General features: G+C 44.3%; 1 protein-coding gene across 1 annotated transcript in view; it reads right to left on the bottom strand.

Annotated features, from left to right (window-relative positions):
* Nucleotides 1–224: 224 nt before the first annotated feature.
* CA12 (carbonic anhydrase 12) overlaps nt 225–19,136 on the bottom strand; it is a 35,588-nt gene continuing 16,676 nt past the window's right edge. The window contains exons 4-10 of the mRNA XM_073650777.1: nt 18,967–19,109; nt 13,449–13,541; nt 13,275–13,338; nt 10,407–10,564; nt 2,384–2,510; nt 2,213–2,300; nt 225–1,721 (exon numbers count right to left, since the gene is read on the bottom strand). Coding sequence (XP_073506878.1) covers nt 1,652–1,721; nt 2,213–2,300; nt 2,384–2,510; nt 10,407–10,564; nt 13,275–13,338; nt 13,449–13,541; nt 18,967–19,109 — 743 coding nt within the window. The 3' untranslated portion in view covers nt 225–1,651. The remainder of the gene's footprint in view (nt 1,722–2,212; nt 2,301–2,383; nt 2,511–10,406; nt 10,565–13,274; nt 13,339–13,448; nt 13,542–18,966; nt 19,110–19,136) is intronic.

Raw genomic sequence — 19,136 nt, 5'->3', positions numbered from 1 at the left:
AAGTCTCATTTTTAAACTATAGTCCTGATTCATTAAGACTTAAGTTGTGCACAAATCGTTGGAGAGGGATGCGCCCAAATTATTAAAGGGGTTGATTGCGACTTTAACATTGATGGCCTATCCTTTGGATAGGTCATCAATGTCTGATTGGTGGGGGTGCGGATCACCCGCTGATCAGCTATTCCTGGTGTCAGCAGTGGCACAGCACAACTCCATAACTGAGTAGTGCTGGGCCACTGGCAACACTGGGAATAGCTGATCAGCGGGGATGCCAGGTGTCGCAACCCCCACCAATAAGACATTGCTGACCTATCCACAGGATAGGCCATCAGTGTTAAAGTCCTGGACAACCACTTTAAGAGGTGCATGCCATTTAATGAATTAGGCGCACCTTACAACTGGCGTTTGCCTCTGCCAGAAATGTAATCCAGTCAGGGACTGAAGTGGGGTAAAGTTTGATTCATTAGACGGGCAGGCTTAGTCACACTTCATCCCATCCAGGGGCGGACATATCATTGGTGCAGCCTGCACAACCACACAGGGGCCCAAGAGGTAAGGGGGCCACTTCAAATCAGCAAGCAGTTTCTGTCACATACAGAAAAAGGGGTCCATATCCTGTTCTTGCAAAAGGGCCTCTTCCGTCTGTGTTCTCCATTGATCCCACCCATTCTCCGCCCATTTTGGTTGGAACTTGTGTAAAAGCGCCAAAAGTCGCAAAGTTTCTGAACAATTTTGAGTTGTACAAAACTTTTGTGACATTTGAAGGTGTTTTACTCTAGAAAACTACCTTCATAAATCGATTCCTATGTTTTCTATGAGATGTGGCAGCATTTCAGAGTAAAACATACAGTAGGTGTTTGTAACCAGGGAGCCAGTTACTGTTTCATGCTGCCCTTGGTTCAAGTAGCAGAAAGTCTTATGACAGTTTCCCTTTAAAATGCCATGTTATGCAATTCTAAGGGGCAATTGATATTTATACTTGAGTTTTGAGAAAATATTAAAAGTGGGGGAAATACATGGGCATTGAGAATATAAATTAAAAGCAATTCAGCAGCATTAAAATGTTCTGTGTAGGCAGCTTATAGCTACATTGTCTATTAACAATCATTTCATAAGAATGGAAGAGCAGACTAGAGAAGAAAAAAAATAAATGCAAGTACAAAAGAGAGTTTCATGGCTCCGAAATCCAAAAGTTCTGAGAAACAAGCTGCAGTGAGACCCCCTGCATCTAGCTGGAATGAGGAACATCTCATCAGCGAGTACCAGTGGAATACATTAGATTCTTTCTATATCTTTAGGCTCAAGTAGTCATGGGCAAAATTGAAAATATCAGTAAATTACTGGGCAGCACAAGATTAGAAAGAACAACAGACATTGGTTTAGATTCCTCATTAACAAAGGAACAATTGTTAATCAGCACTTGTATTAAGACGAGAAATGGGCTAATGCGTCATCATCCAGACTCAAAAATGGATTTGCAAAGTGCTACTAGACTGCAATGAACGCTAACCTTCCATTCAAGTATTTGTGCATGAAATAAATGGCAGAGGTGATAACTACAAAAATGTGGATCAAATCATGTTCATTTGTCATGTACAGAAGAGAATTTCTATGAAGGTCTGTCGTAAGTGATGTAGGCCGCAGCCGGCTGTCATACTTTGGATGTGGTTTCCAACATGGGCACAGCAGGCGTATACACAACTTTCTTGGTATTTTTTGCCCTGCAATGTACAAATTTATCAAGTTATTGTCAAAGAAAAAGCAAAGCTAGCAAATATAGACATGCAGCTAGTACATAAAATATGATTGAGTGTTAGTTATTGGAAGGTTGGTTGAGTAGATGCTAAAATCTGTACTTCATATTCTGCAGCAAAACACAAGTCACTGTTAACTAGTAGCCATGTAAAATTTGCAATACTACCATCCTCTATCCATTTCTCATAAAATAGCACAACTGTTGTTCAGTGGTCGTATCAAGTACTGAAGATCAGCCACATTTACCAACATCTATTTGCTTATTATGTAATGAGGTCAAAAAGCTTGTCTTGGACCTCTATGGCCGTCATTATGAATCTGCTACAAATATGACCAGGGTGTCATGCCAAAAGGCTATTACCCTTTGTTTGCCCAGAATAAGAAAGGTTTGGTTATGGTCAGGTTCTAAATTATTATGTCTGTTTTAAAACACAATACATTAAAAAATAATAATTACTGTTTTTTCCGCCGAAACAGCCAACAGGTCACGGCAATGATGATGAGAGTTCCAAGTAGACAAGCCAATGTGACTGCAAGAACAATGCCTAGAACAATACAGCTTGTCATGAGAATATTCTGGATCACAATTTTTTTAATGAATTCTTGGACATACTAACTCAAGTTTTACCTTCCCGAAAAGACACAGACACCCGTCGGTCCCCTTCCTGCTGTAACCTTCTGTAGTTATCAATCATCTCTACAGAAGAGGAGCTGTTCCGTTCTGTGCAGTACAGGGCCGACTCTAACAGGAGAAGCTACAAGATAGACAAATTTTTAGGCTGATATTTTAAGAAAAAAATAAACTCTTTTTACCCTCAGAAATTATTTTTAACAAACACTCTTCAAGTTTCTCTGAGAAATCGAAGTTAAATTTTTTTAGAAATCCAACATGCACAATACTTTACTTTGTTACCCCAGATATCTGCCATTGGCATAATTAATACAACGCATCCACAATCTATTACTTTACACAACCTCTCTAACCTTATACCCATCCGCCCAGCCCCCACTTCCCCAGTCCCACTAACAGGAGCTCTATGGAATGCTCGCTCTGTCTGCAGCAAACTTTCCTACATCCATGATCTTTTCATTACTAACAAATTTTCCTTCCTCGCCATCACTGAAACCTGGCTCACCCCCTCTGACACAGCCTCCCCAGCTGCACTTTCCTTTTTTGGGTTCAATCTTTCTCACACCCCCGCCCCAGCAGCAATCTTGGTGAAGGAATTGGTTTTCTCTTGTCAGATAACTGCTCCTTCACCCCAATTCCATTGATACTCTTGGTTACTCTCCCTTCTTTTGAGGTGCACTGTGTGTGCATCTTCTCCCCCTCCAACCTCCAACTGGCTGTCATTTGCCGCCCCCCAGGGCTAGCCACCACCTTCTTCACCCACTTCACCACCTGGCTACTTCATTTCCTCTCCACTGAAATCCCCACTATCATCATGGGCGATTTCAACATCCCCATTGACACTTTCCTCTCAGCTGTCTCTAAGCTTCTATCTCTCACTTCCTCCTTCGGTCTCACTCAATGGTCTTCCGCAGCCACTCACAAAGATGACTACACACTGGACCTCATCTTCACCCGCCTCTGTTCCCTTTCTAACCTCTCTAACTCACCTCTCCCTCTTTCTGCACACCCTTGGCAGAAATCTTAAACACTTTGATCCATGGGCGTACCCACCGGGGGGCAGCTGCCCCCCCCTAGAAGCAGGGACGCACACCACACACCAGGGCCAGCATCAGCACCCGGCGCACCCGGGCAAATGCTGGGGCACTGAGCAGGCGGGGGGGGCCCTCACCGTCAGCGCCTGCTCCCCCCCGCTTGCTCAGGGCCCCGGCAGAATACTTACCCCTCCCCGTGCCTCCGCAGCAGGTCCTGTCTCTTCCGCGGCTGCTGCACTGTGACGTCTCAGGTCAGAGGGAGCAGTGACGTCTTTACACCGCGCTCTCTCCTGAGCAGTCACAGCGCAGAGCGGGATGAGGCTGGCGACACTGGAGTCCGGAGCAGCGGCAGCAGGTGAGACGTGAGGTGAGTATTTGATTTTATTTTTTTTTTACTGTATGGAGGCCTGTGGCAGTATAAGGGAGGGGGGTGAGGTGGGGGTGTGTGACATCCTGCATGGGGCATTATAAGGGGGGGGTGACATCCTGCATGGGGCATTATAAGGGGGGGTGACATCCTACATGGGGCATTATAAGGGGGGGTGACATCCTGCATGGGGCATTATAAGGGAGGGTGGGTGTGTGACATCCTGCTTGGGGCATTATAAGGGAGGGTGGTTGTGTGACATCCTGCTTGGGGCATTATAAGGGAGGGGGGGTGTGACATCCTGCATGGGGCATTATAAGGGAGGGGGGGTGTGACATCCTGTATGGGGCAGTATAAGGGAGGGGGGTGTGTGACATCCTGCATGGGGCATTATAAGGAAGGGGGGGGTGTCATCCTGCATGGGGCATTATAAGGGGGGGTGACATCCTACATGGGGCATTATATGGGGGGGGGACAGCCTGCATGGGGCATTATGTGGGGGGAACAGCCTGCGTGGGGCATTATGTGGGGGGGAACAGCCTGCATGAGGCATTACAGTGCTGGCCAAAAGTATTGTCACCCCTGCAATTCTGTCAGATAATACTCAGTTTCTTCCTGAAAATGATTGCAGTCACAAATTCTTTGGTATTATTCTCTTCATTTAATTTGTCTTCAATGAAAAAAAACACAAAAAGAATTGTCCTAAAGCCAAATTGGATATAATTCCACACCAAACCTAAAAAAGGGGGTGGACAAAAGTATTGGCACCCTTTGAAAAATCATGTGATGCTTCTCTAATTCGTGTAATTAACAGCACCTCTAGCTTACCTGTGGCACCTAACAGGTGTTGGCAATAACTAAATCATACTTGCAGCCAGTTAACATGGATTAAAGTTGACTCAACCTCTGTCCTGAGTCCTTGTGTGTACCACATTGAGCATGGAGAAAAGAAAGAAGACCAAAGAACTGTCTGAGGACTTGAGAAACCAAATTGTGAGGAAGCATGAGCAATCTCAAGGCTACAAGTCCATCTCCAAAGACCTGAATGTTCCTGTGTCTTCCGTGCGCAGTGTCATCAAGAAGTTTAAAGCCCATGGCACTGTGGCTAACCTCCCTAGATGTGGACGGAAAAGAAAAATTGACGAGAGATTTCAACGCAAGATTGTGCGGATGGTGGATAAAGAACCTCGACTAACATCCAAACAAGTTCAAGCTGCCCTGCAGTCCGAGGGTACAACAGTGTCAACCCGTACTATCCGTCGGCATCTGAATGAAAAGGGACTGTATGGTAGGATACCCAGGAAGACCCCACTTCTTACCCCGAGACATAAAAAAGCCAGGCTGGAGTTTGCCAAAACTTACCTGAGAAAGCCTAAAACGTTTTGGAAGAATGTTCTCTGGTCAGATGAGACAAAAGTAGAGCTTTTTGGGAAAAAGCATCAACATAGAGTGTACAGGAAAAAAAAAGAGGCATTCAAAGAAAAGAACACGGTCCCTACAGTCAAACATGGCGGAGGTTCCCTGATGTTTTGGGGTTGCATTGCTGCCTCTGGCACTGGACTGCTTGACCGTGTGCATGGCATTATGAAGTCTGAAGACTACCAAAAATTTTGCAGCATAATGTAGGGCCCAGTGTGAGAAAGCTGGGTCTCCCTCAGAGGTCATGGGTCTTTCAGCAGGACAATGACCCAAAACACACTTCCAAAAGCACTATAAAATGGTTTGAGAGAAAGCACTGGAGACTTCTATGGTGGCCAGCAATGACTCCAGACCTGAATCCCATAGAACACTTGTGGAGAGATCTCAAAATGGCAGTTTGGAGAAGGCACCCTTCAAATATCAGGGACCTGGAGCAGTTTGCCAAAGAAGAATGGTCTACAACTCCAGCAGAGCATTGTAAGAAACTCATTGATGGTTACCGGAAGCGGTTGTTCGCAGTTATTTTGGCTAAAGGTTGTGCAACCAAGTATTAGGCTGAGGGTGCCAATACTTTTGTCCGGCCCTTTTTTGGAGTTTTGTGTGAAATTATCAATGATTTGATTTTTGCTTCATTCTCTTTTGGGTTTTTTCCTTGCAAGCAAATTAAATGAAGATAATAATACCAAAGAATTTGTGATTGCAATCATTTTCAGGAAGAAACTGAGTATTATCTGACAGAATTGCAGGGGTGCCAATACTTTTGGCCAGCACTGTATGTGTGGGGAACAGCCCGCATGGAGTGTTAAATGGGGGCCAGTATTCTGTATGGAGCGTTATATGGGGGCCAGTATTCTGTATGGAGCGTTACATGGGGGCCAGTATCCTGTATGGAGCGTTATATGGGGGCCAGTATTCTGTATGGAGCGTTATATGGGGACCAGTATTCTGTATGGAGCATTATATGGGGGCCAGTATCCTGTATGGAGCGTTATATGGGAGCCAGTATTCTGTATGGAGCGTTATATGGGGGCCAGTATCCTGCATGGAGCTTTATATGGGGGCCAGTATCCTGCATGGAGCGTTATATGGGGGCCAGTATTCTGTATGGAGCGTTATATGGGGGCCAGTATCCTGCATGGAGCGTTATATGGGGGCCAGTATCCTGCATGGATCGTTATATGGGGGCCAGTATTCTGTATGGAGCGTTATATGGGGGCCAGTATTCTGTATGGAGCGTTATATGGGGGCCAGTATCCTGTATGGAGCGTTATATGGGGGCCAGTATTCTGTATGGAGCGTTATATGGGGGCCAGTATCCTGTATGGAGCGTTATATGGGGACCAGTATCCCGTATGGAGCATTTTATGGGGGCCAGTATACTGTGTGGAGCGATTCGCCTGTTTCTGAGCTATTGTGGAATTTACAATAGATATCACTCATGTAATGTAAGAAGTGAAATCTTTGCATTGTACTATATCTATATTTCTGTTCGGTATCTGTGACCATGGCTTGCCCCCCCCCCCCCCTAGTTTTGATCCTGGGTACGCCCATGCTTTGATCTACACTCACTCTCTGAATCCCTTCTCCCTCTTACAGACATAAGTTCCTTACACGATGCTGATGCTGCTGCCGCTTTATATAACAACACAATATCTGCAGCTCTCGAATCAGTCGCCCCTCTCACACATACCAAAGCTCTCAAGATCAACAGGCAACCCTGGCACACCAGTCTGACTAAAGAACTGAGGAGGGCTTCCAGGGTTGCTGAGTGGAGATGGAAAAGATCCCACTCCAATGAGCACTTAATTGCATTTTAACAATCCCTCACTACTTTCAAGTCCACACTCACTACAGCAAAGCAAACCTACTCCTCATCTCTCATATCCTCCCTGTCTCAGAAGCTTAAACCGCTATTCAACACTTTTAGTTCTCTCCTTCATCCCCCAGCACCTCCTCCCTCTTCACCCATCTCAGCTGAAGAATTTGCCTCATTCTCCAAGCAGAAGATTGATAACATCAGAGAAAACTTTGGCCGACAACCCCAACAGCCCCTCCTCCTCCAGAACCAGCTTCTACACCATTATAGAAGATCAACTTTCCACTTTACTCTCAAGATCACATCTCACCACCTGTGCACTCGATCCGATCCTGTTCCACCTCATCCCAAACCTCACCACAGTCCTCATCCCAACCCTAACCCACCTCTTCAACCTATCACTAGCAACTTGTGTCTTCCCCTCATGCTTTAAACATGCCTCAATCACACCCATCCTCAAAAAGCCCTCCCTTTAACCATCCTCTCTCTCCAGCTATCGCCCCATATCACTTCTATCCTAAGCAGCAAAACTACTGGAACATGTCCATCTTGAACTGTCCTCCCACCCCTCCTCCTGCACTCTCTTCAACCGCTTACAATCTGGCTTCCGAACGCATCACTCCACTGAAACTGCCTCCACTACAGTCACTAATGACCTACTAACCGCGAAAGCCAAGCGACACTACTCTGTCCTGCTCCTCGACCTGTCCTCTGCCTTTGACACAGTGAACCATTCCCTATTACTACAGATTCTCTCATCTCTTGGCATTACAGACTCGGCCCTATCCTGGATCTCGTCATACCTAACGGACCAGAAATTCAGCGTCTCCCACTCACACACCACCTCCTCACCTTTTTTCCCATCTGTCGCTGTCCCATAAGGTTCAGTTCCAGGGTCCCCCCTCTTCTCCATTTACACCTTCGGCTTGGGACAGCTCATAGAGTCCCATAGCTTTCAGTATCACCTCTATGCTGATGACACACATATCTACCTTTCTGGACCCGACATCACCTCCCTACTAACTAGAATCCCATAATGTCTGTCCGCTATTTCATCTTTCCTCTGCTAGATTTCTAAAACTTAACACGTACAAAACAGAATTCATCATCTTTCCCCCATCTCACTCAACCTCCCCAATGGATTTATCAATTAAAGTAAATGGCTGCTCACTCTCCCCAGTCCCGCAAGCTCGCTGCCTTGGGGTAACCCTGGATTCTGATCTCTTCTTCAAACCACATATCCAAGCCCTTTCCACTTCCTGCCGACCCCAACTCAAAAATAGTTTCCAGATCCGCACATTCCTTAATCAAGAATCTGCAAAAATCCTTGTCCATGCCCTCATCATCTCCCGCCTCGACTACTGCAACCTTCTGCTCTGTGGCCTCCCTTCTAACACTCTCGCACCCCTCCAATCTATCCTAAACACTGCTGCCTGACTAATCCACCTGTCCCCCCGCTATTCCCAGGTCTCTTCCCTCTGTCAATCCCTTCACTGGCTCCCCATTACCCAGAGACTCCAGTTCAAAACTCTAACCATGGCATACAAAGCCATCCACAACCTGTCTCCTCCATACATCTGTGACCTAGTCTCCCGATGCTTACCTGCATGCAACCTCCAATCCTCACAAGATCTCCTTCTCTACTCGCCTCTTATCGGCTCTTCCCACAATCGCATACAAGGTTTCTCCTGTGTGTTCCCCCCTACTCTGGAACTCTCTACCCCAACATATCAGACTCTCGCCTACCATGGAAACCTTCAAAAAAGAACCTGAAGACCTACCACTTCCGACAGGCCTACAACCTGCAGTAACCCTCGCTCCACCACACTGCTGCATGACCAGCTCTACCCCCGCCTACTGTATCCTCACCCATCCCTTGTAGATTGTGAGCCCTCGTGGGCAGGGTCCTCTCTCCTCCTGGACCAGTCGCTGACTTGTATTGTTCAAGATTATTATAATTGTTTTTGGTATGTATACCCCCTTTTTCACATGTAAAGTGCCATGGAATAAATGGTGTAATAATAATAATGTATTTTCAGTCCGTGTGTAGAACACGTGGATAGCACACAGACCAATGAAAGTTGATGAGTTTGACTGATGGTTCATGAGAAAAACTCACGTCATGAACTAGTTATCTATTTTTCAGATGAGACATAACTATTTTATTCCACGGATGCATATTTTAAAATGGCATCTGTTTTTAATGGATTAATTTAACAGATTTCATAGGAAAATTAGAAAATTAAAGCAAGTACGTGTTGTATACTTTTTTTCAAGGATACAAGTACCCGTTATAATCTAAGGGGCTATTCATATGTCCATGTTTTTTCACGGACCGCGTGTCCGTGCAAAACACACGAATACATGTTCATTTTTTCCAGCAGCAAGAATGAAAAGAGCCAATACAAATCTATGGGTCCGTAAAAAACACGTCCAGCACACGGATAGCATCTGTGTGACATCTCTATGTTGTACGTATTTAACATTGCAAAGTATAAGAGAAGCTTTGTAATTTATTTATTTATCCATCTATGAAAATATTGATGACACGGATAGTAAAAATGGACACACTGATGACACACTGATACAAAACTCTGATGACAGCAGTACCATTTTTTTCACATACGTGTTTAAATACAGATGTGTGAATGAGGCCGTACATATAGGTAGTTACATAGAACAGTTGAAAAAAGACAATGTCAATCAAGTTCAACTGAGGAAGTGGAAAAGACAAAGGGAAGATGCACTTGCACAAACACAATGCTTGATCTATTATGTCCCGAAAGAGGTGATCTCTTTCCCTCTTGATTACAATTGTTTATGCACTTTATTCTTATTATGTTGTATTTGTAAAAAAATGGATGCCAAAAAAACAGATATAAGGAACACCATACTGACAATAAACAAATGATTATTAATATGAAAGACAACTATTGGGAGGGGGAGAATTGACTTGCACCCAGAAAGTTATCTAGCTATGATATTATTCAAACTTTTTTTTGTCTTTGCGGCATCTTTTTAGTAATAGCAATAAAAGGAGGTTTTAAATTTATTAAAATAAAAAAACGAAAAAATTTTTGTTTAAAAACAAAACAAAACACTGAATGAATGCACTTAAAAATGCTGAAAATAAAGGGAGATTTATTTTCCTTTTACATCAAAAAGTCACTAGATTTGGTGCAAGAGGAATTTGTGTAAACATATGAATTTTTGCCCGTTTCCACCAGCCTTTGACAATGGCGTGTGAAACCCCATTCTTAGCAAATTCCCCCCATAGTGGAATGTGAAGGATGCCTGAAAGAGATTTGGCTCTGTTTAAATGAACAGAAAATGCCAATAAATAAGATCCATGCATCTACTGAGATTCACACTTTTGTAGGTTACCTGCTCCTCTGAAATGAAGATGGGATTCCGGAAAACAGACCACAACACACTGGGATTACAAGGTGGGGTGGTAAGAGAACCTTCATAGCGATAATACTCATCCAGGCTTTCAGGGACAAGATGGCGGATATTAAACCCTGGAATCTGAAACGACTGCCCTAAATTATAAGGAAGAAAGTTGCATAAGGAGGTTTACATAACACAATTAATGATAAAAAAAAATTGAAAAAAATACACCCTGTTAATCTAGCACAGTAATGTAAAAACTAGGTAAAAATAGTTGTAAGGAATGGGTGATCTGATGATTTTTTTTTTTTTATAAACACTTAAAATATAGTTTTGACATTGAGATGTAATGCAAAAGTTGTTCAGCAAACATGTATAGTTTAGAGGGAGACTGCCAGCTGATGCATGTGTAGCGCCCCGAGGGCTCGGTTGCTACAGGGGTATTACACCTCAACCTGAGGTGTGATATTCCACTCCCAGGTAAGGATGGAGTGTGGACCAGGGCTCAGTTAGCTGCACACACACACACACACCCCATTTCCGGGGGACAGCTCGATGGTGCTCCCAGCTGCGGGCACAGCTGACCATGTCCCTGGCTGGAGTGGGGAGGGGGGAAGAGAACCCAGTGAAGTAGGAGCAGAAAGGGGTCGGTTTCTGGAGCACAGGAAGGAGCTCATTGAGTGCAGGTCACCTGAGCTCAGACACAGAGAAGCAGATAAAAGGTGGGAGCCATCTTAAGTCACGGAGTAGTTCAGTCAGAGCAGAAGGAGAGAGAGCCGACAGGGAGCAGCGGCTCAGACTGAGCTTGGCTCCACGAGGCAGGCCTAGATAGAAGGCCGGGGCCAGAGAGGAGAAGGAGAAGGAAGGAAGGAGAAGAGACAGAGGAGTGGAAGGGCTCCAGAAACAAGAAGACAGAAGGGACCCTAAGAGTGCAGAACGGTCAGCAACCATTGCATACCCCATTATACCGGGTGGAAGGGTCAGGCTGTGGAAAGGTACCGGATCCCTAAATTGGTGGAGGCGAATCTACCCTCAGGCAAGAACCGGAGGTTGTGACCATTTATTGGTGCGACCCCCCGCTAAACCTGCTAGGAAGGCACCATATAGGATAGCGGGAAGTGAAGGCCAACGCTTACCCGACACAGTCCGCGGTAGCCGGACAGAAGTCAGGACACTGGTGGGGCATGAGGGGCCAGAGAAAGGACAGAAGGGGGTCCTGTGCCATTCTCCTGAATTGCCTGGGGGTTGACCAAGCTCCTCACCTGGTGGACGCAGCGCGGCTCGGGCAGTCCTTGCTGACAGAAGTGACTTGGATAACAACTGTGAGTAAAAGACCCTGGACTGCATCATTGGACTCAGTGTGATTTCTGCTGCGCCGGCACCATCACCCCCAGCTTCCACCTACACTGCCCTGAGGCTACACTCTTCCCGTGGGGAGTTATCCTACCCCTGTGCTGCACCCCAACACCAGCCTCAGCGGTCTGCCTCGCAGCGGCGGTTATCTCTGACCGCAATCCACGGGTGGCGTAGTCGGACATTCACAAATCTATAAATAGACTGCCACAACATTTGGTCTGACCACCCTGAGCCACGGGATCGGGTTGCCACTACTACCTCCAGCATCGTACATAAGCCCGGTTCCGGGTACCCCATGGCCCAGGGGGTGAGTCACATGCTGCCCGATCCATGGGCAGTATGTAGTAGACACTGGCTGTATGATTTTAGCCATGAATGTTTGGCTCTGAAACTCTGTGGTGTTTCAGAGAAAAACATTACGTGAAAAGACCGAGCTGCACAGGAGACTAGTCGGACAGGCAGTCCTACATAGCTTCTCACCCCCCGCTACCCTGGAGTGACAGGTCTTTGCCTATAAAACTGAGAAAAGGAAATTGACCAGCACCTCCTAATAATCTGGGAACTATGCCATACACCCAAAAAAATAAGTAAAAAACAACAAACTAAACTGACAATGTCAAAATACATGAATGAGATCAGGGGTGTGGATGAAGCCACACTTGTTGCCGTAATGGGTGGGGTTTACACCTTATTCACTGCATATTCTCATTGGGTAGCACCATTAGGTCACACGCCTTCCAAAACCTGGTATTTGTATAAGGCCACGGCCCCACTATCAGTCTTCGGTCAGTATTTTTTCTCCAGGAGTGGGAGACAAAACCAGGAGTGGGTGATAAATGCAGAATTGGTGACTTGTTTCTATTATACCTTTTCTCTGACTGTTCCTCACCCGGTTTTGGCTCCCACTCCTGAGAAAAAATACTGACCGAATACTGACCAAATACTGATAGTGGGGCCGTGGCCTTATACTCATATATGTTCATTTCCTATCTATGTGATCTTTTGGTTTGCTATAGCCATTATATAGCTGTTTTGCTTTTTATCTTGTATCCTTATTGCTCATTTACTATCTCACCCATGTACTGTGACATTGTCAGTTTAGTACTGGTTCGCAGGGGTAAGGGTTGGTTCTCCACAAATTCATTTATGGAGACCAAGTTAATCTCCGTGTTTTAAAATGTTTTTTTTTATCCTTGTTTATTATTCAAGCTGTCTTTGATATTACAGGGTTATGCAGGCCTATTCCACACGCTCTTCCCTTCTTGTTTTTTACTTAGTTCTTTCCCTATACACGCATGCAGGGAAGGACCTGTCACTCAAGGAGAGCGGTCAGAGAGAAGCCACCGGTTTTTAAAGATGTTTTTCTTTGAGACGCCGCAGCATTTTAGAGCCAGATATTGGCGGTATGATTTCTGATATATATATATATATATATATATATATATATATATATATATATATATATATATATATATATATATATATATATATATATATCCTACTCACCTTTATACTTGATCCGTGTCAATCGAGAAATGATATTATCATATGCAGAATTGAAAGAGCCAATCTACAAAAAAAATATATATAATTTACCTACAATTTATGCAAAAATGTGTAAATATAGTGAATGTACTCAGGGTTTTTACATTTCCAGAAAATAAGCGTGCTGTGTCTCACCTCTATGAAAATTCCAAGCACAGCCAACCCGTCTGATACCTCCATGGCTGTGCCAACATTGGCATACTTAGAGTTATAATGCACAATATGCATCTGAAAAAATATAAATCAAAATATATGTTAGCACATATTTGACCTCGGTCCAGGTGCAACAGAAAACATCTTACCTGAAACTGTGGATAATAATGTTGGAAATAGTACAGCTTCTTCTTCCACATTAGTATTCACATGCCTTACACTGGCTTGGAATTGGTTTAGGGTATAACAATCACTACAGGTCATATTGTTCCTACCTCCCAAATAACTATGCTAGTCGCCCAACCTCGCACTTAAGGTCCGTTTACACTGGCTGATAATCCTTCACCCATAATTCATATACAAGTGTATGGAGAGCAAGGCCACGCCCACTGGCTGGGGGTATGTATAAGGTATACATATCCTCCGGTCCCGGGTCTCATACCGGCGAATCCCTGCAGCGCACAGTGTGTGCGCTAGGGGAATTCATAAGTCTGCAGTCACACAGATGACCGCAGACTTATCACTCTTGACCGGACAGCCCCTTTAAGGTTGGACTTCAGAAAGGCAGATTTTAATGGATTCAGAAAGAGGGTAGGAAAGGTCCAATGGCTCGATGTTCTAAAGTACAGAAATGGCTAAGAAGGACGGGAGACATTGCTAAATGAAATTCTCACTGCACAATCAGTAACAATCCCGAAAAGAAGGAACAATTGGAAGCATTTAAAGAGAATAGGATGGATGAACACAGAACTTAAACAATTGCTACAAAGGAAAAAAGAAATGTATAATAAAATGGAAAGTGGGGGGCATATTTAAAGAAGAATATAATGCTGTCTGCAGGGAATGCAGGGCAAATGTTAGAGGAGCTAAAGCCAGTAATGAAGTGAGGCTTGCAAAGGAGACCAAAAACAATAAAAAGGGATTTTGGGGGTATTATCAAATGCAAACGAAAAGTCAAAGATGCTTTACGATTTTTACAGGATGAACAGGGTGAAGCGGTCAAAAAGTATGTTGAGAAAGTTGGACTTTTAAATTCCTATTTTGCATCCGTGTTCTCTAAGAAAGCAAATGTAACATCAACTGATCTTCACTGTGCTATTGAAGGAATAAAAGAATCCACACTATCTATAGAGATAGAACAGAGAGATGGTGAGGGAACACTTAGCCAATAGTGTTGAGCGAATATGTTCTATTAACCCTTTCGCTGAGTATGCTCGGGCCGAGCTCCGAGTATTTATAGCTGCTCGGTGATATGGTTGAATCGCTCCCGTGTACATGATTTGCAACTGTTTGACAGTTTTATTACATGTGAGGAATGTCTATTTCTTACACATGCCTTCCATGTAATAAAGCTGTCAAACAGTTGCAAATCATGCACACGGGAGCAATTTAACCTTATCACCGAGCAGCTGTAAATACTCGGAGCTCGGCCCGAGCATACTCGGAGAGAACATACTCGCTCAACCCTATTAGCTAATTTAAATTAATTTAAATCTCATCCTAGGATTCTGAAAAAGATAGCAGAGGAAATTGCAGAACAACTAGCCAGAATCTTCGAAAAATCCTGAAGAACAGGAGAAGTTCCACAAGATTGCAGAAGGGCAAATATTGTCCTTATCTTCAAAAAAGGAAAGAAGACGGAGCCAGGAAATTACAGACCAGTGAGCCTTACTTCTATACCAGGAGAGATATTTGAACAAATTATTAAACAGCATGAATGTAAGCACTTGGATAAGAATACAGTAATTAACCAGAGCCAGCATGGGTTTGTAGCAAACAAGTCATGCCAGACTAATCTAACCTCCTTCTATGATGGAATCACTGTCTGGGTGGGTCAGGAAAATGCGGTAGATTTAGTATATCTTGACTTCAGAAAAATAAGTGATAAAGTATCTCATACTATCCTTATTGAAGTATGGGATTGACAAAGCTACGGTTAGGTGGATTCATAACTGGCTCAGTGATCATACTCAAAGATTGGTAATAAAGGGTTGCACATCCAATTGGAAGAGTGTTTCAAGTGGGGTATCACAAGGCTCTGTCCTGGCCCCAGTGTTGTTCAACATTTTTAGAAAAGATCTAGATAAGGGAACTGAAGGTAAACTATTGAAATTTGTAGACGATACAAAGTTAGGAGGGATAGCTAACACTACAGAAGATAGAGAAAGGATTTCAGAAGGATGTAGATTAGCTTGAACAATGGGCAGCGACTAAGAAAAATGAAAATTACATGTACGGAATGAAAGGAATAGAACTAAGCAACAGCACATGTGAAAAAGACTGGGGTATACTAATAGCTCACAGACTGCACATGAGTCAACAGTGTGATGCAGCAGCTAAAAAGGCAAACACATTTCTGGTATTTATTAAGAGAAGCAAAAAGTCTAGATCATGTGAAGTAATTATGCCCCTCTACTCCTCCTTGGTCAGACCTCATGTGGAATACTGTGACCAGTTCTGGGCACCACATTTTGAAAAATACATAAAAATACTGGAACTAGTTCAGAGAAGAGCTACCAGGATGGTGAGCGGACTGAAAATTATGTCTTATGAGGAACGGATAAAGGATCTGGGAATGTTTAGTTTGCAAAAAAGAAGGTTAAGAGGAGACTTAATAGATGTCTACAAATATCTGAAGGGATGTCACAGTGTAGAGGGATCATCCTTATTCTCATTTGCACATGGAAACACGAGAAGCAATGGGATGAAACTGAGAGGGAGAAGATACAAATTAGATATTAGAAAACACTTTTTGACAATGAGCGGAACAGGCAGCCACGAGAGGCTGGTGAGGTCTCCTTCAATGGAAGTGACTCACCCCCTGGGCCGTGGGGCACTCGGGACCGGACTTCAGGGCAATGCTGGGAGTAGTAGTGGCGACCCGATCCCGTGGCTCAGGGTGGTCAGACCAGTGGCAGCCTTTTATATGTTTTAGGTAATGTCCGACTACGCCACCCGTGGATTGCGGTCAGGGAGGACCGCCGCTGCAAGGCAGACCGCTGAGGCTGGTGTTGGGGATGCAGTAGGGAATAGTACAACTCCCCACGGGAGGAGTGTAGCCTCAGGGCAGTGTAATAGGATGCTGGAGGTGATGGTGCAGGCGCAGCAGTAACCACACAGAGTCCAATAATGCAGTCCAGGGTCTTTTACTGCAGATCTTATCACAGACCCACCAGGAGTACAGGGTAGGAATGGACCTGGGTGTCTGAGGGCATTCGGGCGACCTCCACTGGCCAGGGTGAGTGGGTAGGCCTACCGTTCTTTCTCTGCCCTTGCTGACTATCTCCCCCTTTAGTGGTATGATAGCCCACGTCCCTGAGCTTGCCGTGTACTACGCCTGTATGGCTTGCGACTCGAGCCTTAGGTACCTGTAGCTTCACCGTGCTGTACCGGTCCCTCTGTGTGGCGGAGCCTCCAGGCTTCTTAGCCAAGGGACCTGAAATCCCTTGCGGGTTGGTTATCTGCTGCAGGGCTTGCAACCCTGACAGCCTCGGACCCCAGTGTCCGGTTGTGTAGTCTCTCTCTGCCAGGACCGGCTCTCGTCGCCTCTGTCCCTGGCTTTCTGTTTCTCCTTTGCCTCCTGGACTCCTCAGCTGCGGCTGACCTGTCCCTCTCTTCTGGGAACCCTTCTGGATGCTTCAGAAGTGGGTCCTGGTCTCCCTAACACTGCCCTCAGTACCAGTTTTTATAGGGGCAGCCTGCTCCCCCTACTGGCCTGGGACAGGAGGTGCTGCATGCAAATGGTCCATGACCAGAGAACCTCCCTCCTGCTCTCAGACACAGCCTTACAAGTTTGTGGCATCTAGGCCTGGGGTGACACAGAAGTCTTCAAACAGAGGCTGGACAGACATCTGTCTGAGATGGTTTAGTGAATCCTGCATTGAGTAGGGGGTTGAACATGATGACCCTGGACGTCACTTCCAACTCTAACATTTTATGATTCTAAGATTCCATGAATGGTTCATGCAAATTTGCGAAGACATGTTCAATCTGATCAGAATCGGCAATGCAATTCTATAGGTCAGTGAAACAAAAATTGGACATCACTCAGATGACCAAACTAATAAATCTATGCTCACTTTTTTTAATTGGGATCTGAATAGTTTCAGTAACTCTGCTGTTGAACATGCCTCTATTTAGATCGCTTTGCTCCCTGATCTACCACAACTCAAGGACCAATGTCAAAACCTGTGTGCAATCAGCAGTAAGTAAATGGAAGGGTCAGATCTAGAGTCTAAATGGATTTTTTTATTTTATTTTATTTTTTTTGTACGCTGGTCCAGGGTCGGAATTCACTTTGGGGTCTGGGATTTTACTGCCTCCACTTTTCTCATCTTTCAATTTTGATTTGTTTTTCCTCACAAGATCCTTTTTATTTTTTTATACTACTATCCCCACAAAGCTGATATCAGCTGTCAGGTTGGATTGTCTGATGCCTAGGGCTCAGTGGAAGCCACAAGTAAAAACAATATAGTGAACCACTAGGGTATGTGCACACAACATCTTTTAAACTTAGGCGAATCTGCCAAGCTCTTCAAGCAGAAGACGCTTTCGAAAACTGGTGTTTTTTTCTTTTGTGTATTTTCTTTAGAGCATTTTTCAGCCAGTTATGGATGTCTGTTTTTTTTTTTAGGGTTTTCCCATGGTTTCGTGACAACATTTTTACTGTCATTTTCTTTTCACTCCATTGGATAATGAAGAAACTGCAAGCGTTTACGTAAAGATGATGGTAAAACACTCCAAAAAGACATCTGGCCATCTTTTGAGCTTTCCCATTGACTGGTATTGTAAAGTATATAGCATCTTCCTAGCAGAAAATGCCAGAAGAATGGACATTTCACTTCTCTTAGCCACTTAGAGTTTTTAGAAACCTGAAGCGGTTAAAAGATGTTCAAAAGCCTGAATATATGCACAGCAAGTCGTTTTTATATAGAAATGCAATTGTTCATTCTTTTGAGCGTTTTCTGATACGTTATTTAGGTGGCTTTCAAGTGAAAAAGACACATCGTGCGCACATTGATTTTTCACATTGCTTCTGGAACAGAATCCGGTTCATTTCAATTGGAAAATACATCTGCAGCTCACATGGTGCTGTTTTTTCCAGGGTGGGGAAAAAAAAAAGAACATGTCAATTTTTGTGTTAATTCTGCCTGAAGAGGAAAACTCCAAATTTGTTGGGAGTGAAACTTTTTCAGCCAGAAAAAAAAAAACTTGTGTGAAGATACTCTAATATGGACACTGGGTGCGGAGATACAAGTCAAAGAATAGGTAATGTGTGCATATAGGGAATGGCATATAGCTGCAATTTTTTGCTGTCATCAGAGTCTCCGGTAGCAGTCTCATAAGACTTGACAGAAAGAATAGCGCAGTGGTATTTTCCACCACTGGGTCTGTCAGCAAATGCTTCCTACCATGCAACTGATTCAGCAATGTAATGTGGCCTCTGTAATACACTTAAAATCTGTGCAACGGTAAGAAACTGCTGTAAAGTATAACTTACCTCTGCTGCAAACTTCTTGCCTCCAACACAATGTTCTGACCCTCCATGACCGGTCAAGCTGCCCCAGTGGAAGTGAAGTTGTGCAGCAATGTAGCGGAAAGGTGGAAGGTCTATGTACATACTTGGGGGCAGGGACACAGACACTAAAATAAGAAAATACTATAAGCATT

The sequence above is a fragment of the Phyllobates terribilis genome, unplaced genomic scaffold (assembly GCF_046119375.1).
Source record: "Phyllobates terribilis strain yellow unplaced genomic scaffold, ASM4611937v1 Scaffold_11__3_contigs__length_659146591, whole genome shotgun sequence".
In the NCBI taxonomy this organism is placed as follows: domain Eukaryota; kingdom Metazoa; phylum Chordata; class Amphibia; order Anura; family Dendrobatidae; genus Phyllobates; species Phyllobates terribilis.
The sequence above is the reverse complement of the archived record's forward strand: the minus strand, read 5'-3'. Positions and strand labels throughout refer to the sequence as shown.